This window comes from Giraffa tippelskirchi, chromosome 11 (assembly GCF_054371585.1).
Source record: "Giraffa tippelskirchi isolate mGirTip1 chromosome 11, T2T-mGirTip1v1.2.pri, whole genome shotgun sequence".
NCBI classification, from domain to species: domain Eukaryota; kingdom Metazoa; phylum Chordata; class Mammalia; order Artiodactyla; family Giraffidae; genus Giraffa; species Giraffa tippelskirchi.
In genome coordinates, this window is record NC_137285.1 from 149,845,151 (window position 1) to 149,861,271 (window position 16,121).

Below are 16,121 nucleotides of genomic sequence, written 5' to 3' on the forward strand. Positions count from 1 at the left end.
CAAGATCCCAGCGGGAGCACAAGGGGCTAAGATGACTAGTTTTGCAGAGGAGAGGGGATGCTTCTAGAAAGGCATGTGGAAACTTGCTGTGGTGCAGGGCTAGGCAGAGAGTGTTTTGGGTCTAGAGCTGGTGAGAATGACGAAGAGTTGCCTCCAGGTAGCTTCTGTTATTTATTTACTCTTTTTTTTGGAGGCTGGTTTGTTACTGTTGGTGAGAGAGGAGAGAGCAGAAGAGAGGCCTTAAAGAGGCCGGGGAAGTTTGCTCTAGTCGTCATGGGAACCAGAGGAAACAGCTGACTCAGAGGCTTGGGGACAGTCCTAGGGTTCATAACACCTTTTTATCTCTATTGTGACACCAGTCAGCAGAATTCTGTGATTTTCTGTAGTCATGGTCAGCCTGGAATGAAGATGCTGGGTATTACAGAAGGTAACAGGGTTGGCAGAAGGTCAAGAAGTGAGAGTGTTGGCAAAAGACTGATGGAGGAGGTGGCCCGTTGGTCTTGGTTGGTTGGAGCAGCGAGGGAAGGAAAAGGAGACTTCTCTGGGAGAACCAGGGGCATCAAGGTGGGCTTGAAAAGGTGGAAGGACAGTAGTGTTAATGCCGTTTGCTAACATTTATGGAGAATTTCCTAGGGACCAGACACATTTACTGGAAGCAGAAGCTTGAGCAATTTGCTCAAGATCCTTCCATTGGTCAATGACAGGTGAGCCTGTGCCCTTGACAACCAGGCAAGGGATTGAGGGAGGAGGCAGATTTGTGCTCTGGGAATGGTATACTGGGCTTCCCTGGTGGCTCAGTGGTAAAGAATCCACCTGCTGATGCAGGAGATGTGGGTTTGATCCCTGGGTGGGATATATCCCCTGGAGAAGGAAATGCAACCCACTGCAGTATTCTTCCCTGGGAAATCCCATGGACAGAGGAGCCTGGTGGCGTACAGTCCATTGGGGCACCAAACATGACTTAGTGACTAAACGGTAACAACCGTGGTATGCTGTGGATTAATATTTCACTGCTGACCTGAACAGCTATTCCTCCACCAATGTTCATCGCAGAGTTATTCATAATAGCAAAAAGGTGAACAATCCAGTGTCCGTGAACAGATGAATGGATAAACACAGTGGGGTGTATATACATACAATGGATACAACCTTGAAAAAGAACGTGATTTTGGCATAAGCTACTACACGGATGGACCTTAAAACATTCTGCTTAGTGGAATAAGCCAGACACAGAAGGACAAATAGTGTATGATTCCACTTGTCGGAGGTGCCTAGAACAGGAAAAGTCATAAAGACAAAGTAGGGCTGAGGTTGCTGGGAGCTGGGAGGAGATCGTGAGGAGTGTTAGTTTATTAAGTAGAATTTTTGTTGAGGATAATGAAAAGTTTTGGGTAGAGACAGAGGCGATGGTTATACAACATGGTGAATGTATTTAATGTCACTGAATTATACACGGACACATGGTTAAAATGATAAATATCACATAAAATATTACATAACATAGCATATTACATAACATATATTTTACCACAACTTAGAGAAAAGATTTCAGTGGAGAGCTACTTCCGGCTGATGCAACAACGAAAGAGCTGTTGAAGTGCGATGCTGAGTCTGCAGGGAAGGATGGCGCTGAGGAAGGGGGGGAGAGACGCAGAGCTGAGTGGGTCAGCCAGCAGGAAGCCTGCGTCCTGACACTTGGCTGACCTCAGCGGCAGCGCCTCGACCATTAGCAGCCCCGATGCGTTGACCCCATGGAGGATGCGAACAGGACTGAGATGATTCACTTCCACTTCCGCCCCTTCTCCAAACTCCCTGAGGTTCAGATGCTGATTTTCGTGGCCTTCCTGATCATGTACCTGGTCAGCGTCAGCGGCAACATCTCCATTTCGCTCATCATCTGGACCCACCGCTCTCTCCACACCCCCATGTACTTCTTCCTGGCCAACTTTGCGGCCCTGGAGACATGCTACTCTTCCGCCATTGCCCCTCTGACACTGGCCAGCACCCTGTCCATGGAGCGAACCCTCGTCTCCCTGGCTGGCTGTGGTGCCCAGATGTTCTTCTTCATATTCCTGGGCAGCGCCGACTGCATCCTGCTGGCCGTCATGGCCTACGACAGGTTCGTGGCCATCTGCCACCCTCTGCGTTACAGCCTCATGATGAGCTGGCGGCTGTGTGTCCGACTGGCCCTGGGCTCCCTGGTGCTGGGGTTCATCTTGGCCGTGCTCATCTTCCGACTCCCCTTCTGCAGCAGCAAAGAGATCAGCATGTTCTACTGTGATGTCCTTCCCGTCATGAGACTGGCCTGTGCAGACACCCGGGTCCATGAGGTCACTCTGTTTGTGATTAGTGTCACTGTCCTCACCCTCCCCTTCCTGCTGATCACCCTGTCCTATGTCTTCATCATGGCTGCCATCCTGAAGGTCCGCTCTGCAGAGGGGAGGCACAAGGCCTTCTCCACTTGCTCCTCCCACATGATTGTGGTTCTGCTCCAGTTTGGAGGTACCCGCCTCATCTACTTGTGCCCCAGCTCCAGCTACTCTCCAGAGAGGGGCCAAGGAGTGTCTGTGGTTTACACCTTCATCACCCCTATGCTGAACCCCTTGATCTACAGCATGAGGAATAGAGAGCTTAAGGATGCTTTGAAGAGAGCAGTGATGAGGTTCCTGTTGTCCTAAACACAACAACACCCTGGATGTTCCTCTGTAACACTGTGGGCTGGAGACAGACGGGTATGCTCTCTGAGAGATGGGAGACGGGGATAAGCGGTCATAGGTGTTGCACTGTTACTTCTTCCTGCTGATATTATTTTCGAGAGGTCATTTTTCCTTTGTAAGGAAGAGATGTTTTTAGCAGATGAGAGAGCATCTTATCTGCTTGTTCTCTTCCCCATTCTCTGTCCATTTCTTCTCTCATTCTCTCTCTCACTTGTACACACACACACACACACACACGTTCACTTATCTCCTATTATCTCTTTGTGGCTATCTGTGGTTGATATGGCCTGAATATTTGCATTCTTTCCAGATTCACGGGTTGAAATACTAATGCTCAGTGTGATGGCATTAAAAGATGGGCCTTAGATGAGAGGTGCTTAAGTCAGGAGGACAGAGCCCTGGTGAGTGGAATCACTGCTTTTATGAAGGAGACGCCTCAGCGCTCCCTAGCACCTTCCACAGTGTGAGGGTACAAGGAGAAGTCTGTGACCTGGAAGAAGGCCTTTACCCAACCTCATTCTTAGATTCCTCAACCATATAAGGGGGGATTAAAATGCCCACAAGACCTAAATTCTGGGGTAGTTGTAAGGATCAAAACATACATTAAGTGGAAGCACTTTGTGACTTCATTTTTTAATTTTTATTATTTTGCCATGCAGCATGTGAGATCTTAGTTCCCCGACCAGGGGTCAAACCCGTGCCACCTGCGGTGGAAGCACAGTCTTAGCCAGCGAACCCCCTGGGAAGTCCCTGCGCTGTGACTTTCAGAGGGAGATAAAGCAGTGTACATCCGGATCACTATCCTCAGTGCCATGTGGAAAGTCTGGGTTCTTTCCTTCGAACTTCTCTCCAGATGTAGTTCTCCAGTTCTTAGCAGACCCAGCATTGAACATATGGGCAGGGGCAGAACCAAAATAAAATGCAGATCAAGCTAGGGCCGCCCCATATTATGATTTCCACAATGTAAATGCTGAGTTTGTGCATTTTTGAATGATTTATCTTTAATCCTACATTATCTTCTAGGGAAAAGTGTTGGGGAAAGCCTTAGAGTTTTAAAGTTTTGTTGGTTTCTCTTTAACTTTATACCTGGAGCTAAACCATCTCCATCTCAATCTCTGACTCTGTATTAGTCTGCTTTCAAATCACCCTTCGTTTGGACCCCCTAGTGGTCAAGACTCCGTGCTTTCACTGCAGGAGCCACAGGTTTGATCCCTGGTTGTGGAAATTCTGAATGCCACTTTCTTTCATCTTCTCTGTTCGTTTTCTTCCCCATTCTCTGTCCATTTCTCCTCTCATTCTCTCTCTCTCGCTCAAACACACACACACACACACACACACACACACTCACTTATCTCATATTCTCTCTTGTCTATCCTTAGTTGATATGGGCTCCCCTGATGACTCAAACGGTAAATAATCTGCCCGCAATGCAGGAGACCTAGGTTTGATCCCTGGGTCAGGAAGATTCCCTGGAGAAGGGAATGGCCACCCACTCCAGTATTCTAGCCTGGAGGATTCCATGGATAAAGGAGCCTTGAGGGCTACAGTCCATGGGTTGCAAAGAGTTGGACACAACTGAGTGACTATCGCTTTTCACATTTTTCTAGTTGATATTGTCCAAATACTTGTATTTATTCCAAATTCGTACATTGAAATACTAATGCCCAATGTGATGGCGTTAAAAGATGGGCCATTTTGGATGTGCTTAGGACAGGAGGGCAAAGCCCTCATGAGTGGAATTAATGCTTTTGTTAAAAAGACCACTCAGAGCTCCTTAGCTCCTTCTGCCGTGTGAGGGTACAATGAGAAGTCTGTGGCCTGGAAGAGGGCCTTTACCCAACCAGGCTGGTACCGTGATCTCAGACTCCCAGCATCCCAGTGAGAAGTAAATTTCTACCGTTGGTAAGCCACCCAGTCTGCGCTATTGTGTCACAGCAGCTCGAATGGACTAAGACTCTAGCTAATTATGCATCCTGCAGGAAAACTGCTTTGTTCATGAAGCCCCTTGGTGTAGAACCAAGGCGGTCTTGGTTCGAATCTGGGTTTAGGTAAAACAAAGCTTGTTCTGTGAAGACAAACACTGGCTGGAAACAGTGAGGAGGGAGAAGGACTCATTCACAGGACTCCGGGCGGTCTGCGTAGGATGAAAACCATTGTGATGATGGTCGTTTGTCTCATGGCAACGGCAGCAGAACACAGATGCTTTGCTGTCTTTTTGTAGAGGGAGCTCATTCCTTCTTCTACCCCCTGATTATTGAGGAACTGATTCATTCCACAACATTCGGGAGACAGTAAACAATGACTTATTGAACTCTACTGTGTACTATTGCTCAGCTAGTAAAGAATCCACCTGCAATGCAGAGACCCCGGTTCGACTCCTGGGTTAGGAAGATCCGCTGGAGAAGGGATAGGCTACCCACTCCAGTATTCTTGGGCTTCCCTGGTGGCTCAGACAGTAAAGAATCCGCCTACAATGCAGGAGACCTGGCTTGGATCCCTGGGTTGGGAGGATCCCCTGGAGAAGGGAAAGGCTCCCCACTCCAGTATTCTGGCCTGGAGAGTTCCACGGACTGTATAGTTCACGGGGTGGCAAAGAGCCAGACACGACTGAGCGACGTCCGCTCCCTCGCTCACTGCGGACTATGCTCCCGCCCGCGGTAGGTAGAGCAGGAAATAGAAAGGCAAGAGGAAGCCCCCACCTGGGAGGGAGCCAAGTCTAGCCGCAGCTGGGCCTTCTCTGGTGGTCCAGTGGCTAAGGCTGTGAGCTCCTAACGCAGGGAGTGTGGGTTCGGTCCCTGGGGGAGAAACTAGATCCCACCTGCTCCAACTAAAGATCTCCGAGCAGCAGTGAAGGTCGAGGATGCCCCGTGCCACAACTAAGGCCTGGCGTAACAAACAGAACAGAAACCACTGGTACACCAAAGGCCAAGTGCTCTCACTACAGTGCTCTGAGCCACCAAAGGAGAGTCAGTGACGGGCATCCAGGCTGGCTGGGAGGGGCAGGGGGCACCTGAGCTGCACCGAGCCAGGCTCAGGTCCGCGTGTGCACAGAGGGGCAGGAAGGCGCTCCTGCAGGAGGGAACAGGGCGGGCACGGACACAGGGCATCGGCGCTGCCCCTCCATTCCCTGTCCGCCCAGGCGCGCGAGGGGCGCCACAACAGCTTTCTCTGATTTTCTTCTGACACGTATCACCGGCCTCAAGGGCAGAAACCATGACCGGAGCTCACATGACAGGAAACTGAAAGGTCAGTTTATTCTTCTGAAGGACGAGAATCCGAAAGGACCTCCTTTGGTTTCACTTGCAGAGTCTTGCCGCCCCTCCGGTGCTGTTCCGCAGTGGTCTGCGAGATCGGTACCTGCAGGACACCAGTCCTGTCCAATCCTGGGTGTTTGGGGGCGATGAACGTGATATGGTCAAACAGATGTGGAGAATGCTGTACTGGTCCAAATAAAACTCATTGTTTACTGCGGGTTTATTCGGTGCCTGTAATGTGCAAACCTGCGGTCGTGACTTTCCAAGGCAGGGATGCTATGTCGCCGTGTTCTCTAAATTCTGTCACCACCAAACTCTTGTGTTCCTTGGACTCTCTTAGGAGATGTTTTATCCTGCTGAACCTACTTTGGAAAATGCTGCTGTAGCTGATCCTGACTGAACACCGAAAGGGTGATTTCACTAGTGATTGAAATACTCCAGGCACCTTTCAATTACCCAGCCTCTTTGAGCAAATAGTGTCCTTACGAGTTAGCTGCCTTTTCTAGTGGTTGAATAAAGAGTTAATGATTGCCATATATCAACGCATTCATCATCACAAGAACTCATGAGGTGCGTGTTATTATGATCTCTGTTTACATATGAGGAGACTCAGACACAGGGAGGATAAGTATCTTGTTCAAGGTCACACAGCCAGTAAACACAGAACTGAGCTTTGACCCAGGCAGAGTGGTTTCAAACCCTGGGCACAAACCACGGTCTCGCCCAGCATCTATGACGGTCCTGTAAGAGCTTTAGGAAAATTTCTTCATTTTTCTATCATTCAGTTCATTTCAGTCGCTCAGTCATGTCCGACTCTTTGCGACCCCATGGACCGCACCATGCCGGGCTTCCCTTTCCACCACCAACTCCCGGAGCCTGCTCGAACTTGTGTACATCGAATTGGTGATGCCATCAAATTCAACTGCCTAATAAAATGGGGACAATAATATTTACTCTGTCTCCCTAAGTTACTGTGAGGTCTCCAAGGAAAGAACTCCCAAACATAACAGGACAATAAAAGACACAGCATGCTTCTGCAGACGTCCGCATGGAGAAATATACTAGATGGTGTATTTTTTTTATTACAAAATGTTTAAAGACGTAAGTGTTCAAATGCCTCTCCCCTGAGGTTTCCCTATGCTTATCCTGTTAACTCTTGACAGCTATTTCACAGAAAAGCAAGCCTGACTTCTCAAGCTCAGCAGTAACAGCACACTTCTCTGCAAGACGCTTCCTTACTGAGTCTCCCACTTACAAGGCTCTTCAGAGGAGAACTGTGTGTCTAAGGGCTCCAGGCACTGAGGCATTCTTAGAAACATAAAAACCAATGAACATGGTGCAAATTATTTATATTGCCGAATCACAGGCATAGTCTTGTGGTATAAGGAGATTTGTTGGTAGAAAAAAACATCTGAACAACATGATATAAAACACCCTATAAACAAGATACATTATTTTTAAACAATTTATTTTATTGAAGTATAGTTGATTTACAGTGTTGTGTTAATTTCTATGGTACAGAGAAGTGATTCAGTTATACATATATATACATTCTTTTTCATATTCTTTTTCCATTATGGCTAATTATAGGATATTGAATATGTTTCCTGTGCTATTGTTGCTTATCCATTCTATATATGATAGTTTGCCTCTGCTAATTCCAAACTCCTAGTCCATTCCCCCTCAGACAAGTCTGTTCTCTATGTTTTTAAAATACATTATTTTAGACACAGTTCAGTGACACAGAGTTTATCCTTCAGTGGAGTGGAGGATGGAGTAACAACTGCATTTAGTTTTAAGGTCCGGGAAGGTCCTTTTATCCTTCTTAGGGAGAGAAGACTCTTCAGGGAGTGTGTGTATATATGTGTGTTTGTGTGTATGTGTCAGTAGTCAACTATGCTTTGATTTAGGCTCCAAACAATTGCAGTGTGCCTACCTTGTGGTAGCCCTGGAAGATGCATAATATAAGACCTGGTCAGAGATTTTATTTTCTTGGGCTCTAAACTCACTGCTGGTTCCAAATAGGAAAAGGAGTACGTCAAGGCTGTATATTGTCACCCTGCTTATTTAACTTATATGCAGAGTACATCATGAGAAACGCTGGGCTGGAAGAAACACAAGCTGGAATCAAGATTGCCGGGAGAAATATCAATAACCTCAGATATGCGGATGACACCACCCTTGTGGCAGAAAGCGAAGAACTAAAGAGCCTCTTTTTTTTTTTTTTTTTTAAAGAGCCTCTTGATGAAGGTGAAGGAGGAGAGTGAAAAAGTTGGCTTAAAGCTCAACGTTCAGAAAACTAAGATCATGGCATCTGGTCCCATCACTTCATGGCAAATAGATGGGGAAACAGTGTCAGACTTTATTTTTTAGGGCTCCAGAATCACTGCTGATGGTGACTGCAGCCATGAAATTAAAAGACGCTTACTCCTTGGAAGGAAGGTTATGGCCAACCTAGATAGCATGTTTAAAAGCAGAGACATTGCTTTGCCAACAAAAGTCCATCTAGTCAAGGCTATGGTTTTTCCAGTGGTCATGTATGGATGTGAGAGTTGGACGGTGAAGAAAGCTGAGCGCCGCAGAATTGATGCTTTTGAACTGTGGTGTTAGAGAAGACTCTTGAGAGTCCCTTGGACTGCAAGGAGATCCAATCAATCCATCCTAAAGGAGATCAGTCCTGGGTGTTCATTGGAAGGTCTGATGTTGAAGCTGAAACTCCAATACTTTGGCCACCTCATGCGAAGGGTTGACTCATTGGAAAAGACCCTAATGCTGGGTAGGATTGGGGGCGGGAGGAGAAGGGGGCGACAGAGGATGAGATGGTTGGATGGCATCACCGACTTGATGGACATGGGTTTGGATAGACTCCAGGAGTTGGTGATGGACAGAGAGGCCTGGCGTGCTGCAGTTCATGGGGTCACAGAGAGTCGGACACGACTGAGTGACTGAACTGAACTGAAACTCACTGCAGACAGTGACTGCAACCATGAAATTAAAAAAATGATTGCTTCTTGGAAGGATAGCTATGACAAACCTAGAGAGCATATTAAAAAGCAGAGACATCACTTTGCCAACAAAGGTCCGTCTAGTCAAAGCAGTGGTTTTTCCAGTGGTCATGTATGGATGTGAGAGTTGGGCCATAAAGAAAGCTGAGCGCCAAAGAATTGACATTTTTGAACTGTGGTGTTGGAGAAGAGTCTTGAGAGTCCCTTGGCCTGCAAGGAGATCCAACCAGTCCATCCTAAAGGAGATCAGTCCTGAGTGTTCACTGGAAGGACTGATGTTGAAGCTGAAACTCCAATACTTTGGCCACCTCATGGGAAGAGCTGACTCATTGGAAAAGACCCTGATGCTGGGAAAGATTGAGGGCAGGAGGAGAAGGGGATGACAGAGGATGAGATGGTTGGATGGCATCACCAACTCGATGGACATGAATATGAGCAAATGCTGGGAGATAGTGGAGAACAGAGGAGCCTAGTGTGCTGTAGTCCATGAGGTCACAAACAGCTGGACACGACTGAGTGACTGAACGACAGCTATATTGCCATCAACATAAATGTAAGCGACTAGGTATAAGACAACCCAGGATCTGCTTTTAAAAGAGATCTGAATGAGTACTCTTGGGGGTGGGAGGGCACAGGATCAAGGAGACCATCCGAGTGAGCTGGAGAAGGCCTCAGGCTGGAGCAGGAGCAGGGGCTTGCGGGACATGAAATGTAGAAAGGGCAACTCAGGCAAACAGGTGGGAATCACGGGCACCGTGGATGCAGAGAAGAGGCGAGAGTTTGGTGAGGCTGCTGGGGGGTGTGTGTGTGTGTGTGTGAGGCAGTAACAGAGCATGGGGTTGGAGCCAGACTGAGTAAAGGCTCAAACGCTATTCGAAGACTCTGGACCCTCTACCCTTGTAATGAGAAGCCACTGATGAATTTCAATCAGAAGAAAGACACAATGGAATCACATCACCAGAAGATTCATTTAATAAATTTGGCATACAGTGGCTGAGTGCCTGGGCTTCCCTGGTAGCTCAGATGGTAAAGAATCTGCCTGCAATACAAGAGATCTGCATTCCATCCCCAGGTCAGGATCTCTGGGTCGGGAAGATCCCCTGGAGAAAGAAATGGCAGTCCACTCCAGTGTCCTTGCCTGGAGAATCCCATGGACAGAGGAGCCTGGAGGGCTGCGGTCCGCTGGGTCGCAAAGAGTTGGACACGACTGAAGCGACTAGGCAAGCGTGCAGGCTGAGGGCCTCACACGTTTCTGGCCTGATGATCAGGGCTGGGTTCACATCCATTAAGAGGAGACACAAGGCGGCTGACCTCACGAAGCTCATGGAAGGTGTGGGAGGCAGACCAGGTGGCAGAGCTGTGATGAAGCCCAGCATGTCACTGAAGCACGTTTGAGGGACACGATGCTAGAATGGCCAGCGTTGTCCAGTTCAGATACAGAGAAGAGAGCTCGAAGGCGGTGAAATACCACGGTCCTGGCATTCCTTTGGGATTTGAGCTGTGTTCCTGGCAGCTACAGAGATGGTTCCTGGTCTTCATTCCCGTGTGTATCCCGTCACCTTGAGTGGCGGGTGTACCTTGCGATTCACTTTATTTTTAGTTTTTTTGAATGTTGAGTTTTAAAAAAATTTATTTACTTTTTAATTGAAGGATAATTGCTTTACAGAATTTTGTTTTCTGTCAAACTTCAACATGAATCAGCCATAGGTACACGTATATCCCCTCCCTTCTGAACCTCCCTTCCATCTCCCTCCCCATCCCACCCCTCTAGGTTGATACAGAGCCCCTGTTTGAGTTTCCTGGGCCATACAGCAAATTCCCGCTGGCTGTCTATTTTACATATGGTAATGTAAGTTTCCACGTTACTCTCTCCATACATCTCACCCTCTCTTACCCTCTCCCCTTTCCATAAGTCTGTTGTCTATGTCTGTTTCTCCATTGCTGCCCTGTAAATAAATTCTGAGGTACTATCTTTCTAGATTCTGTATATATGTGTTAGTATATGATATTTATCTTTCTCTTTCTGACTTACTTCACTCTGTATAACAGGCTCCAGGTTCATCCACCTCATTAGAACTGACTCAGATGTGTTCCTTTTTATGGCTGAGTAATATTCCATTGCGCATACGCACCACACCTCCTTTACCCGTTCATCTGTTGATGGACATCTAGGTTGCTTCCACGTTGTATTCCATGTGGTATTGTGAATAGTGCTGCAGTGAACAATGGGATACATGTGCCGTTTTCAGTTTCGGTTTCCTCAGGGTAGACACCTAGGAGTGGGATTGCTGGGTCATATGGTGGTTTTATTCTCAATTTTTTAAGGAATCTCCACGCTGTCTTCCATAGAGGCTGTATCAATTTACATTCCCACCAACAGTGCAAGAGGGTTCCCTTTTCTCCACACGCTCTCCAGCATTTGTTGTTTGTAGACTTTTTGACGGTGGCCATTCTGACCGGTGTGAGGTGATACTTCATCGTAGTTTTGATTTGCATTTCTCTGATAGTGAGCGATGTTGAGCATCTTTGCATGTGTTTGTTAGCCATCTGTATGTTTTCTTTGGAGAAACGTCTATTTAGGTCTTTTTCCCACTTTTTGATTGGGTTGTTTGTTTTTCTGGTGTTGAGTTGTACGAGCTGCTGGTATATTTTGGAAATTAACCCTTTGTCGGTTGTTTCATTTGCTCTCATTTTCTCCCGTTCTCAGGGCTGCGTCTTCACCTTGCTTACGGTTGCCTTTGCTGAGCAGAAGCTTTCAGTTTAATCGGGTCCCGCTTGTTTGCTCTTGTCATGGTTCCCTTACTCTAGGAGGTGTGGTTCACTTTTAATCAGTAGAATATGGCTAAAGTGATGTCGCAGTGAGGTTAGGTTCTAAAAACGTTTTGGATTCTCTCCCTCTCCCTCTCACCTGCTTGGTCTGATGGACTTGAGCTGCCCTAGGAAGGGGCCCATGGGGTGAGGAACAGCCCTGATGAACCGAATCCTGCCAGCAACCATGTGAATGACTTCAGAAGCAGGTTCTTTCCCAGTCAAGCCCTGAGATGAGGCATAGCCTCTAGGCAACACCTTAACTACAGTCTTGAGGCAGAGGCACCCAGCTAAACTGCACCTGGATTCCTGAATCACAGAAACCATAAGATAATGTTGTTTCATTCTGTTTTCAGGCAGTTTTTTACGCGGCAATAGATAACTAATGCAAACGGTAAGGGGGTGAAAAGTACGAGTCAGGACGTTTATTCTCCGCCCTCCCTGCAGTGGGGAAGATGCCATGGGGGAGCAGAGAGGACCTCTGCCTTCAGTTCTCTGCTTCCCCATCTCCTCTGACGCACCCTGGCTGTACTGCCTCCAGGTACACTAGTCACAGCAGGCCCCAAGGGTCAAGACGAGGTAAGGCTCAGTTCTCTTTTCCTATGGAAAGAGACAGGCTTAGAGGAAAGAGAGAAAGGGAAGCAGAGACCCACACCCCAGGGTCCTCGTTTTGGTTTGTTTGCAAAAATGAAATTAAATTCACTGTTTAATTTTAAATGAAATTAACTCTTGGTCATCTATAGTCAATCTAAAGGGACTTCCCTGGTGGCTCAGACGGTAAAGCGTCTGCCTACAAGGCAGGAGACCCAGGCTCGATCCCTGAGTTGGGAAGATCCCCTGGAGAAGGAAATGGCAACCCACTCCAGTACTCTTGCCTGGAGAATCCCATGGATGGAGGAGCCTGGTGGGCTACAGTCCATGGGGTCACAAACAGTCAGACACGACTGAGTGACTTAACTCTTAACTCATCTATAGCCAAAATGCAAACACTTCAAAATTAATCTTACTATAATCGTTTGTGACCACAAACTGGACTGTAGCCCGCCAGGCTTCTCTGTTCGTGGGATTTCCCAAGCAAGAATACTGGGGTGGCTCACCACTTCCTCCTCCATCCCTGACCCAGGGATCGAACCCGCATCTCCCGCATACCACTGCGCCATCTGGGAAGTCCTCATGGTTGAAGTAAGTAAGTAAGTGTCAGTCACTCAGTCGTGTCCGACTCTTTGCGACCCCATAGAGTGTAGCCAGCTGGGCTCCTCTGCCCATGGGATTCTCCAGGCTAGAATATTGGAGTGGGTTGCCATTCCCTTCTCCAAGGGATCTTCCCCGCCCAGGATCGAACTTGGGTCTCCCAAGTTGCAGGCAGATGCTTGACCATTTAAGCCACCAGGGAACCCAGACAGTAAATGAAGCGCACGCAGTGTTTTGAGGCGGGCATGGCAACCCCCTCCAGTATTCCTGGTGGGAAGACCCCACGGACAGGGCAGCCTGGTGGGCTCCAGGAGTCGGACACGCTGAAGTGAAAAGTACCGCACTACTTCAGTGGGGAAACAGCTACACAGTAGACATGGTGGGAAAGCAGGCACCAGGGTAGAGCAGAAAAATAAAAATGCATCAGCGAGAAGGAGCTCCCACAAAGTCTGAAGCCAAGGCTCTCTCCACCTACCCGGAGACGCTGCAGTCCACTTGGGCTGTGTTAGAGTCTTCCTCACCAGCCTTTGCACTCCCCTTGCTGAGGTTCCTTGTCCTCAGTAACCTGCCTTTCTTCAGCTTATTTTATACAACTAGTTTCTGGAATCCAGACTTCCGCCTGTCGTGGAAGAGCAAATATTAATAGAAGATGAACAAAATTGGGTTCACACCTAATAGGAGTTCTAAAAAAGGCTTGAAGTCTCTGATAACGACCTTTACATAGAATGTCATAAGAAAAGAACTCTGTAGATGCTTCCCTTCATGGGTTTCTGGACTCCCAAGTGCAGTTAAGAAGGCTTTTAAAAAAAATTTTACTATAAATTGTGATAAATTTTTGTTTGTTTTGGCTGTGCTGTGCAGCGCATGGGATCTTAGCCCCCACACCAGGATCGATTCTGTGTCCCTGAATTAGGAATGTGGAGTCTTAACCACCAGGCCACGGGGGAAGCCCCAAGAGGGCTCTTTATTCTGGTTTTCACGTGTTAAAAGCTTAAAGAAAATCAAACAGTCATTTCTGTTATGGCCACATAGGATAACCAAAAGGTCATTTTATTTTTCTTCACAGAAATATCCTTGCTTAGGAAACCAGCTCTTTTCTGCTTCCTGGTTTTACTGAGACACAATCGACACACAACATCACGCTAGTTCAAGGTGTGCCACGTGAGTTTAAAAAAATTTATTGGCGTGTAGTTGATTTACAATGTTGTGTCAGTTTCAGGTGTAAAGTGATTCAGTTATATGAGTACCCGTTCTTTTTCAGATTCTTTTCTCATATAGGTTATTACAGAAATTGAGTAGAGTTCGCTATGCCGCCCTGCTGGTTATCTATTTTATACACAGTAGGCTGTGTGTGTTAATCCCAAGCTCCTAGTGTATCTCTCCCTGCCAAGTTTCCCCTTTGGTAACTATAACTTTGTTTACAAAACCTGTTAGTGTTTCTTTTTTGTAAATAAGTTCATTTATATCAAATGACTGGATAAATGTATATTCTGCAAAATGATTGCCACAATATATCCATCACCTCACACAATTACAATTTTATTTTTATTATGATGAGAACTTTTAAGATCTATTCTCTTAGCAACTCTAAATACATAACACAGTATTGTTAACTACATGTGATGCTGTACTTTACGTCCCTAGGACTTATGTATTTTATAATTGTACTTTTTGACCCATTTTGCTCCCCAGCCCCCACGTCTGGCAATCATCTGTTCTCTGTACCTATGAGTTTGCAGAAATCAAATTTCTGATTATCTAGTAAACAGCATATAGAATCATTCAAGCACGATATCCACAAATAAAAATAAAGAATGTGTGATGTTCTGGATCTTTGACTTAGTAAGAATAGAATGCTAGATTTGGAACAAATAACAAAGCTTTACCGTATAGTACAGAGAGCCATAGTCGGTATCTTACAATAACCCATTTGGAAAATAATCTGAAAAAATAATATATGTACAACCAAATCACCTTCCTGTGTACCTGAAACATTTCAAGTCAACCATACTTAAATAAAATACATACATTAAGAAAAAAACTGGAAAAAAAAGAGAAAAGCCTGAGAAGCACCAGTTTGGATCAACCTCCTTATCTCACAGATAAGAAGACAGGCCGTGTGATGTCAGCTGACAGCTGTTTTGTGGGCGAAACCGTGTCTAGGATGCAGCCCTCCTGGCCACGTGTCGGCACTTGTTCCATGGCCCCAGCGCTGCCGGCCCTACCGGGAAACCCATCTGGTGGCAGGAAAAATTCCTTAAGTATTCAGACAAAGGTAAGGAGCAAGAAAGGGTGGTGGAAGTTGTAGGGAGGGAAAATTTTTGTTCTGCATAACAAAAAACTTTTAAACAACAAGTGGAACTTTTCAACCAGAGAAAGTGTTTGGGAGTGTTTGAAATAATCGTAAAAAAAAAATTACAGTACGTTGAGGCAGAGGCGGGATGGCTACCCTCGGTAATCCCCCGGGTCCTTTTCAGGCTTCTGACGTGGAGAGCTGCTCACGCGTGCGCGTCCTCAGCAGACCGCGTTCCCAGAGCGCAGCGCTTCGCCGCCCTCCCCGACACACGCGTGCTCAGGAGAGCAGGGGAGCGCGGTTTCTGACCTGCTCGCCTTTCCCACCGCTGACCACCTGGGGGCGCAGGAGCCCCCTCGGACGGCAGACGGGACCCCGGACCGCGGGCGGCGAGCACGCGGACCGACGGCGAAGACCCGGGCGGGCCGAGGGTGCAAACCGTCCCCCCGGCGGCGGGAGGCGAGGACGTCAGCACGGAAGGCGCACCGAGATCGCACCGGAGGCCGAATGCTGCTAGGATTATGGAAAAACCCAATTCTTAACAAACGGATAATTTTAAAAGTCTTTCCTGAATTTGTTACAATCCTGTTCTGTTTCATGTTCCGGTCGCTCGGTTCCTGAGCAGGCCTGGAACCCGCACTGCACGCCCCCACCCCCAGGGAAAGGGGGGTCTTAACCACGGGAGGGGACCCCAGAGCCAGGAACATATTGACAGCATTTCATCTGGATGCATAGCGCAGATTCTGTTCCTGAATTGCGAACTCACCCTTCGCCACCGCCGGTCCCACTTTTTGAGCTCCACTCCTCACGTGCGGGACATAGCGTTTGTTCCCGCGCAGGAAGACGGACAGGG

The 16,121-nt window shown here is 47.3% G+C and overlaps 1 protein-coding gene across 4 annotated transcripts; it reads left to right on the forward strand.

Moving 5' to 3' along the window:
* Window positions 1–417: 417 nt before the first annotated feature.
* On the forward strand, window positions 418–15,846 carry LOC145527123 (olfactory receptor 10V1-like). 4 transcript variants are annotated; one of them, XM_081544589.1, is made up of 5 exons: window positions 418–564; window positions 1,539–2,732; window positions 14,042–14,136; window positions 15,078–15,250; window positions 15,453–15,846. In XM_081544589.1, exon 2 carries the CDS (start codon window positions 1,752–1,754, stop codon window positions 2,676–2,678), a length of 927 nt encoding a protein of 308 aa, XP_081400715.1. In that variant the 5' UTR covers window positions 418–564; window positions 1,539–1,751; the 3' UTR covers window positions 2,679–2,732; window positions 14,042–14,136; window positions 15,078–15,250; window positions 15,453–15,846. The 4 variants fall into 4 exon arrangements, 2 of the variants coding, with proteins under 2 accessions (XP_081400715.1, XP_081400714.1); XM_081544588.1 differs by having other exon boundaries at window positions 14,042–14,127; XR_014069508.1 differs by lacking the exon at window positions 1,539–2,732.
* Window positions 15,847–16,121: the final 275 nt, after the last annotated feature.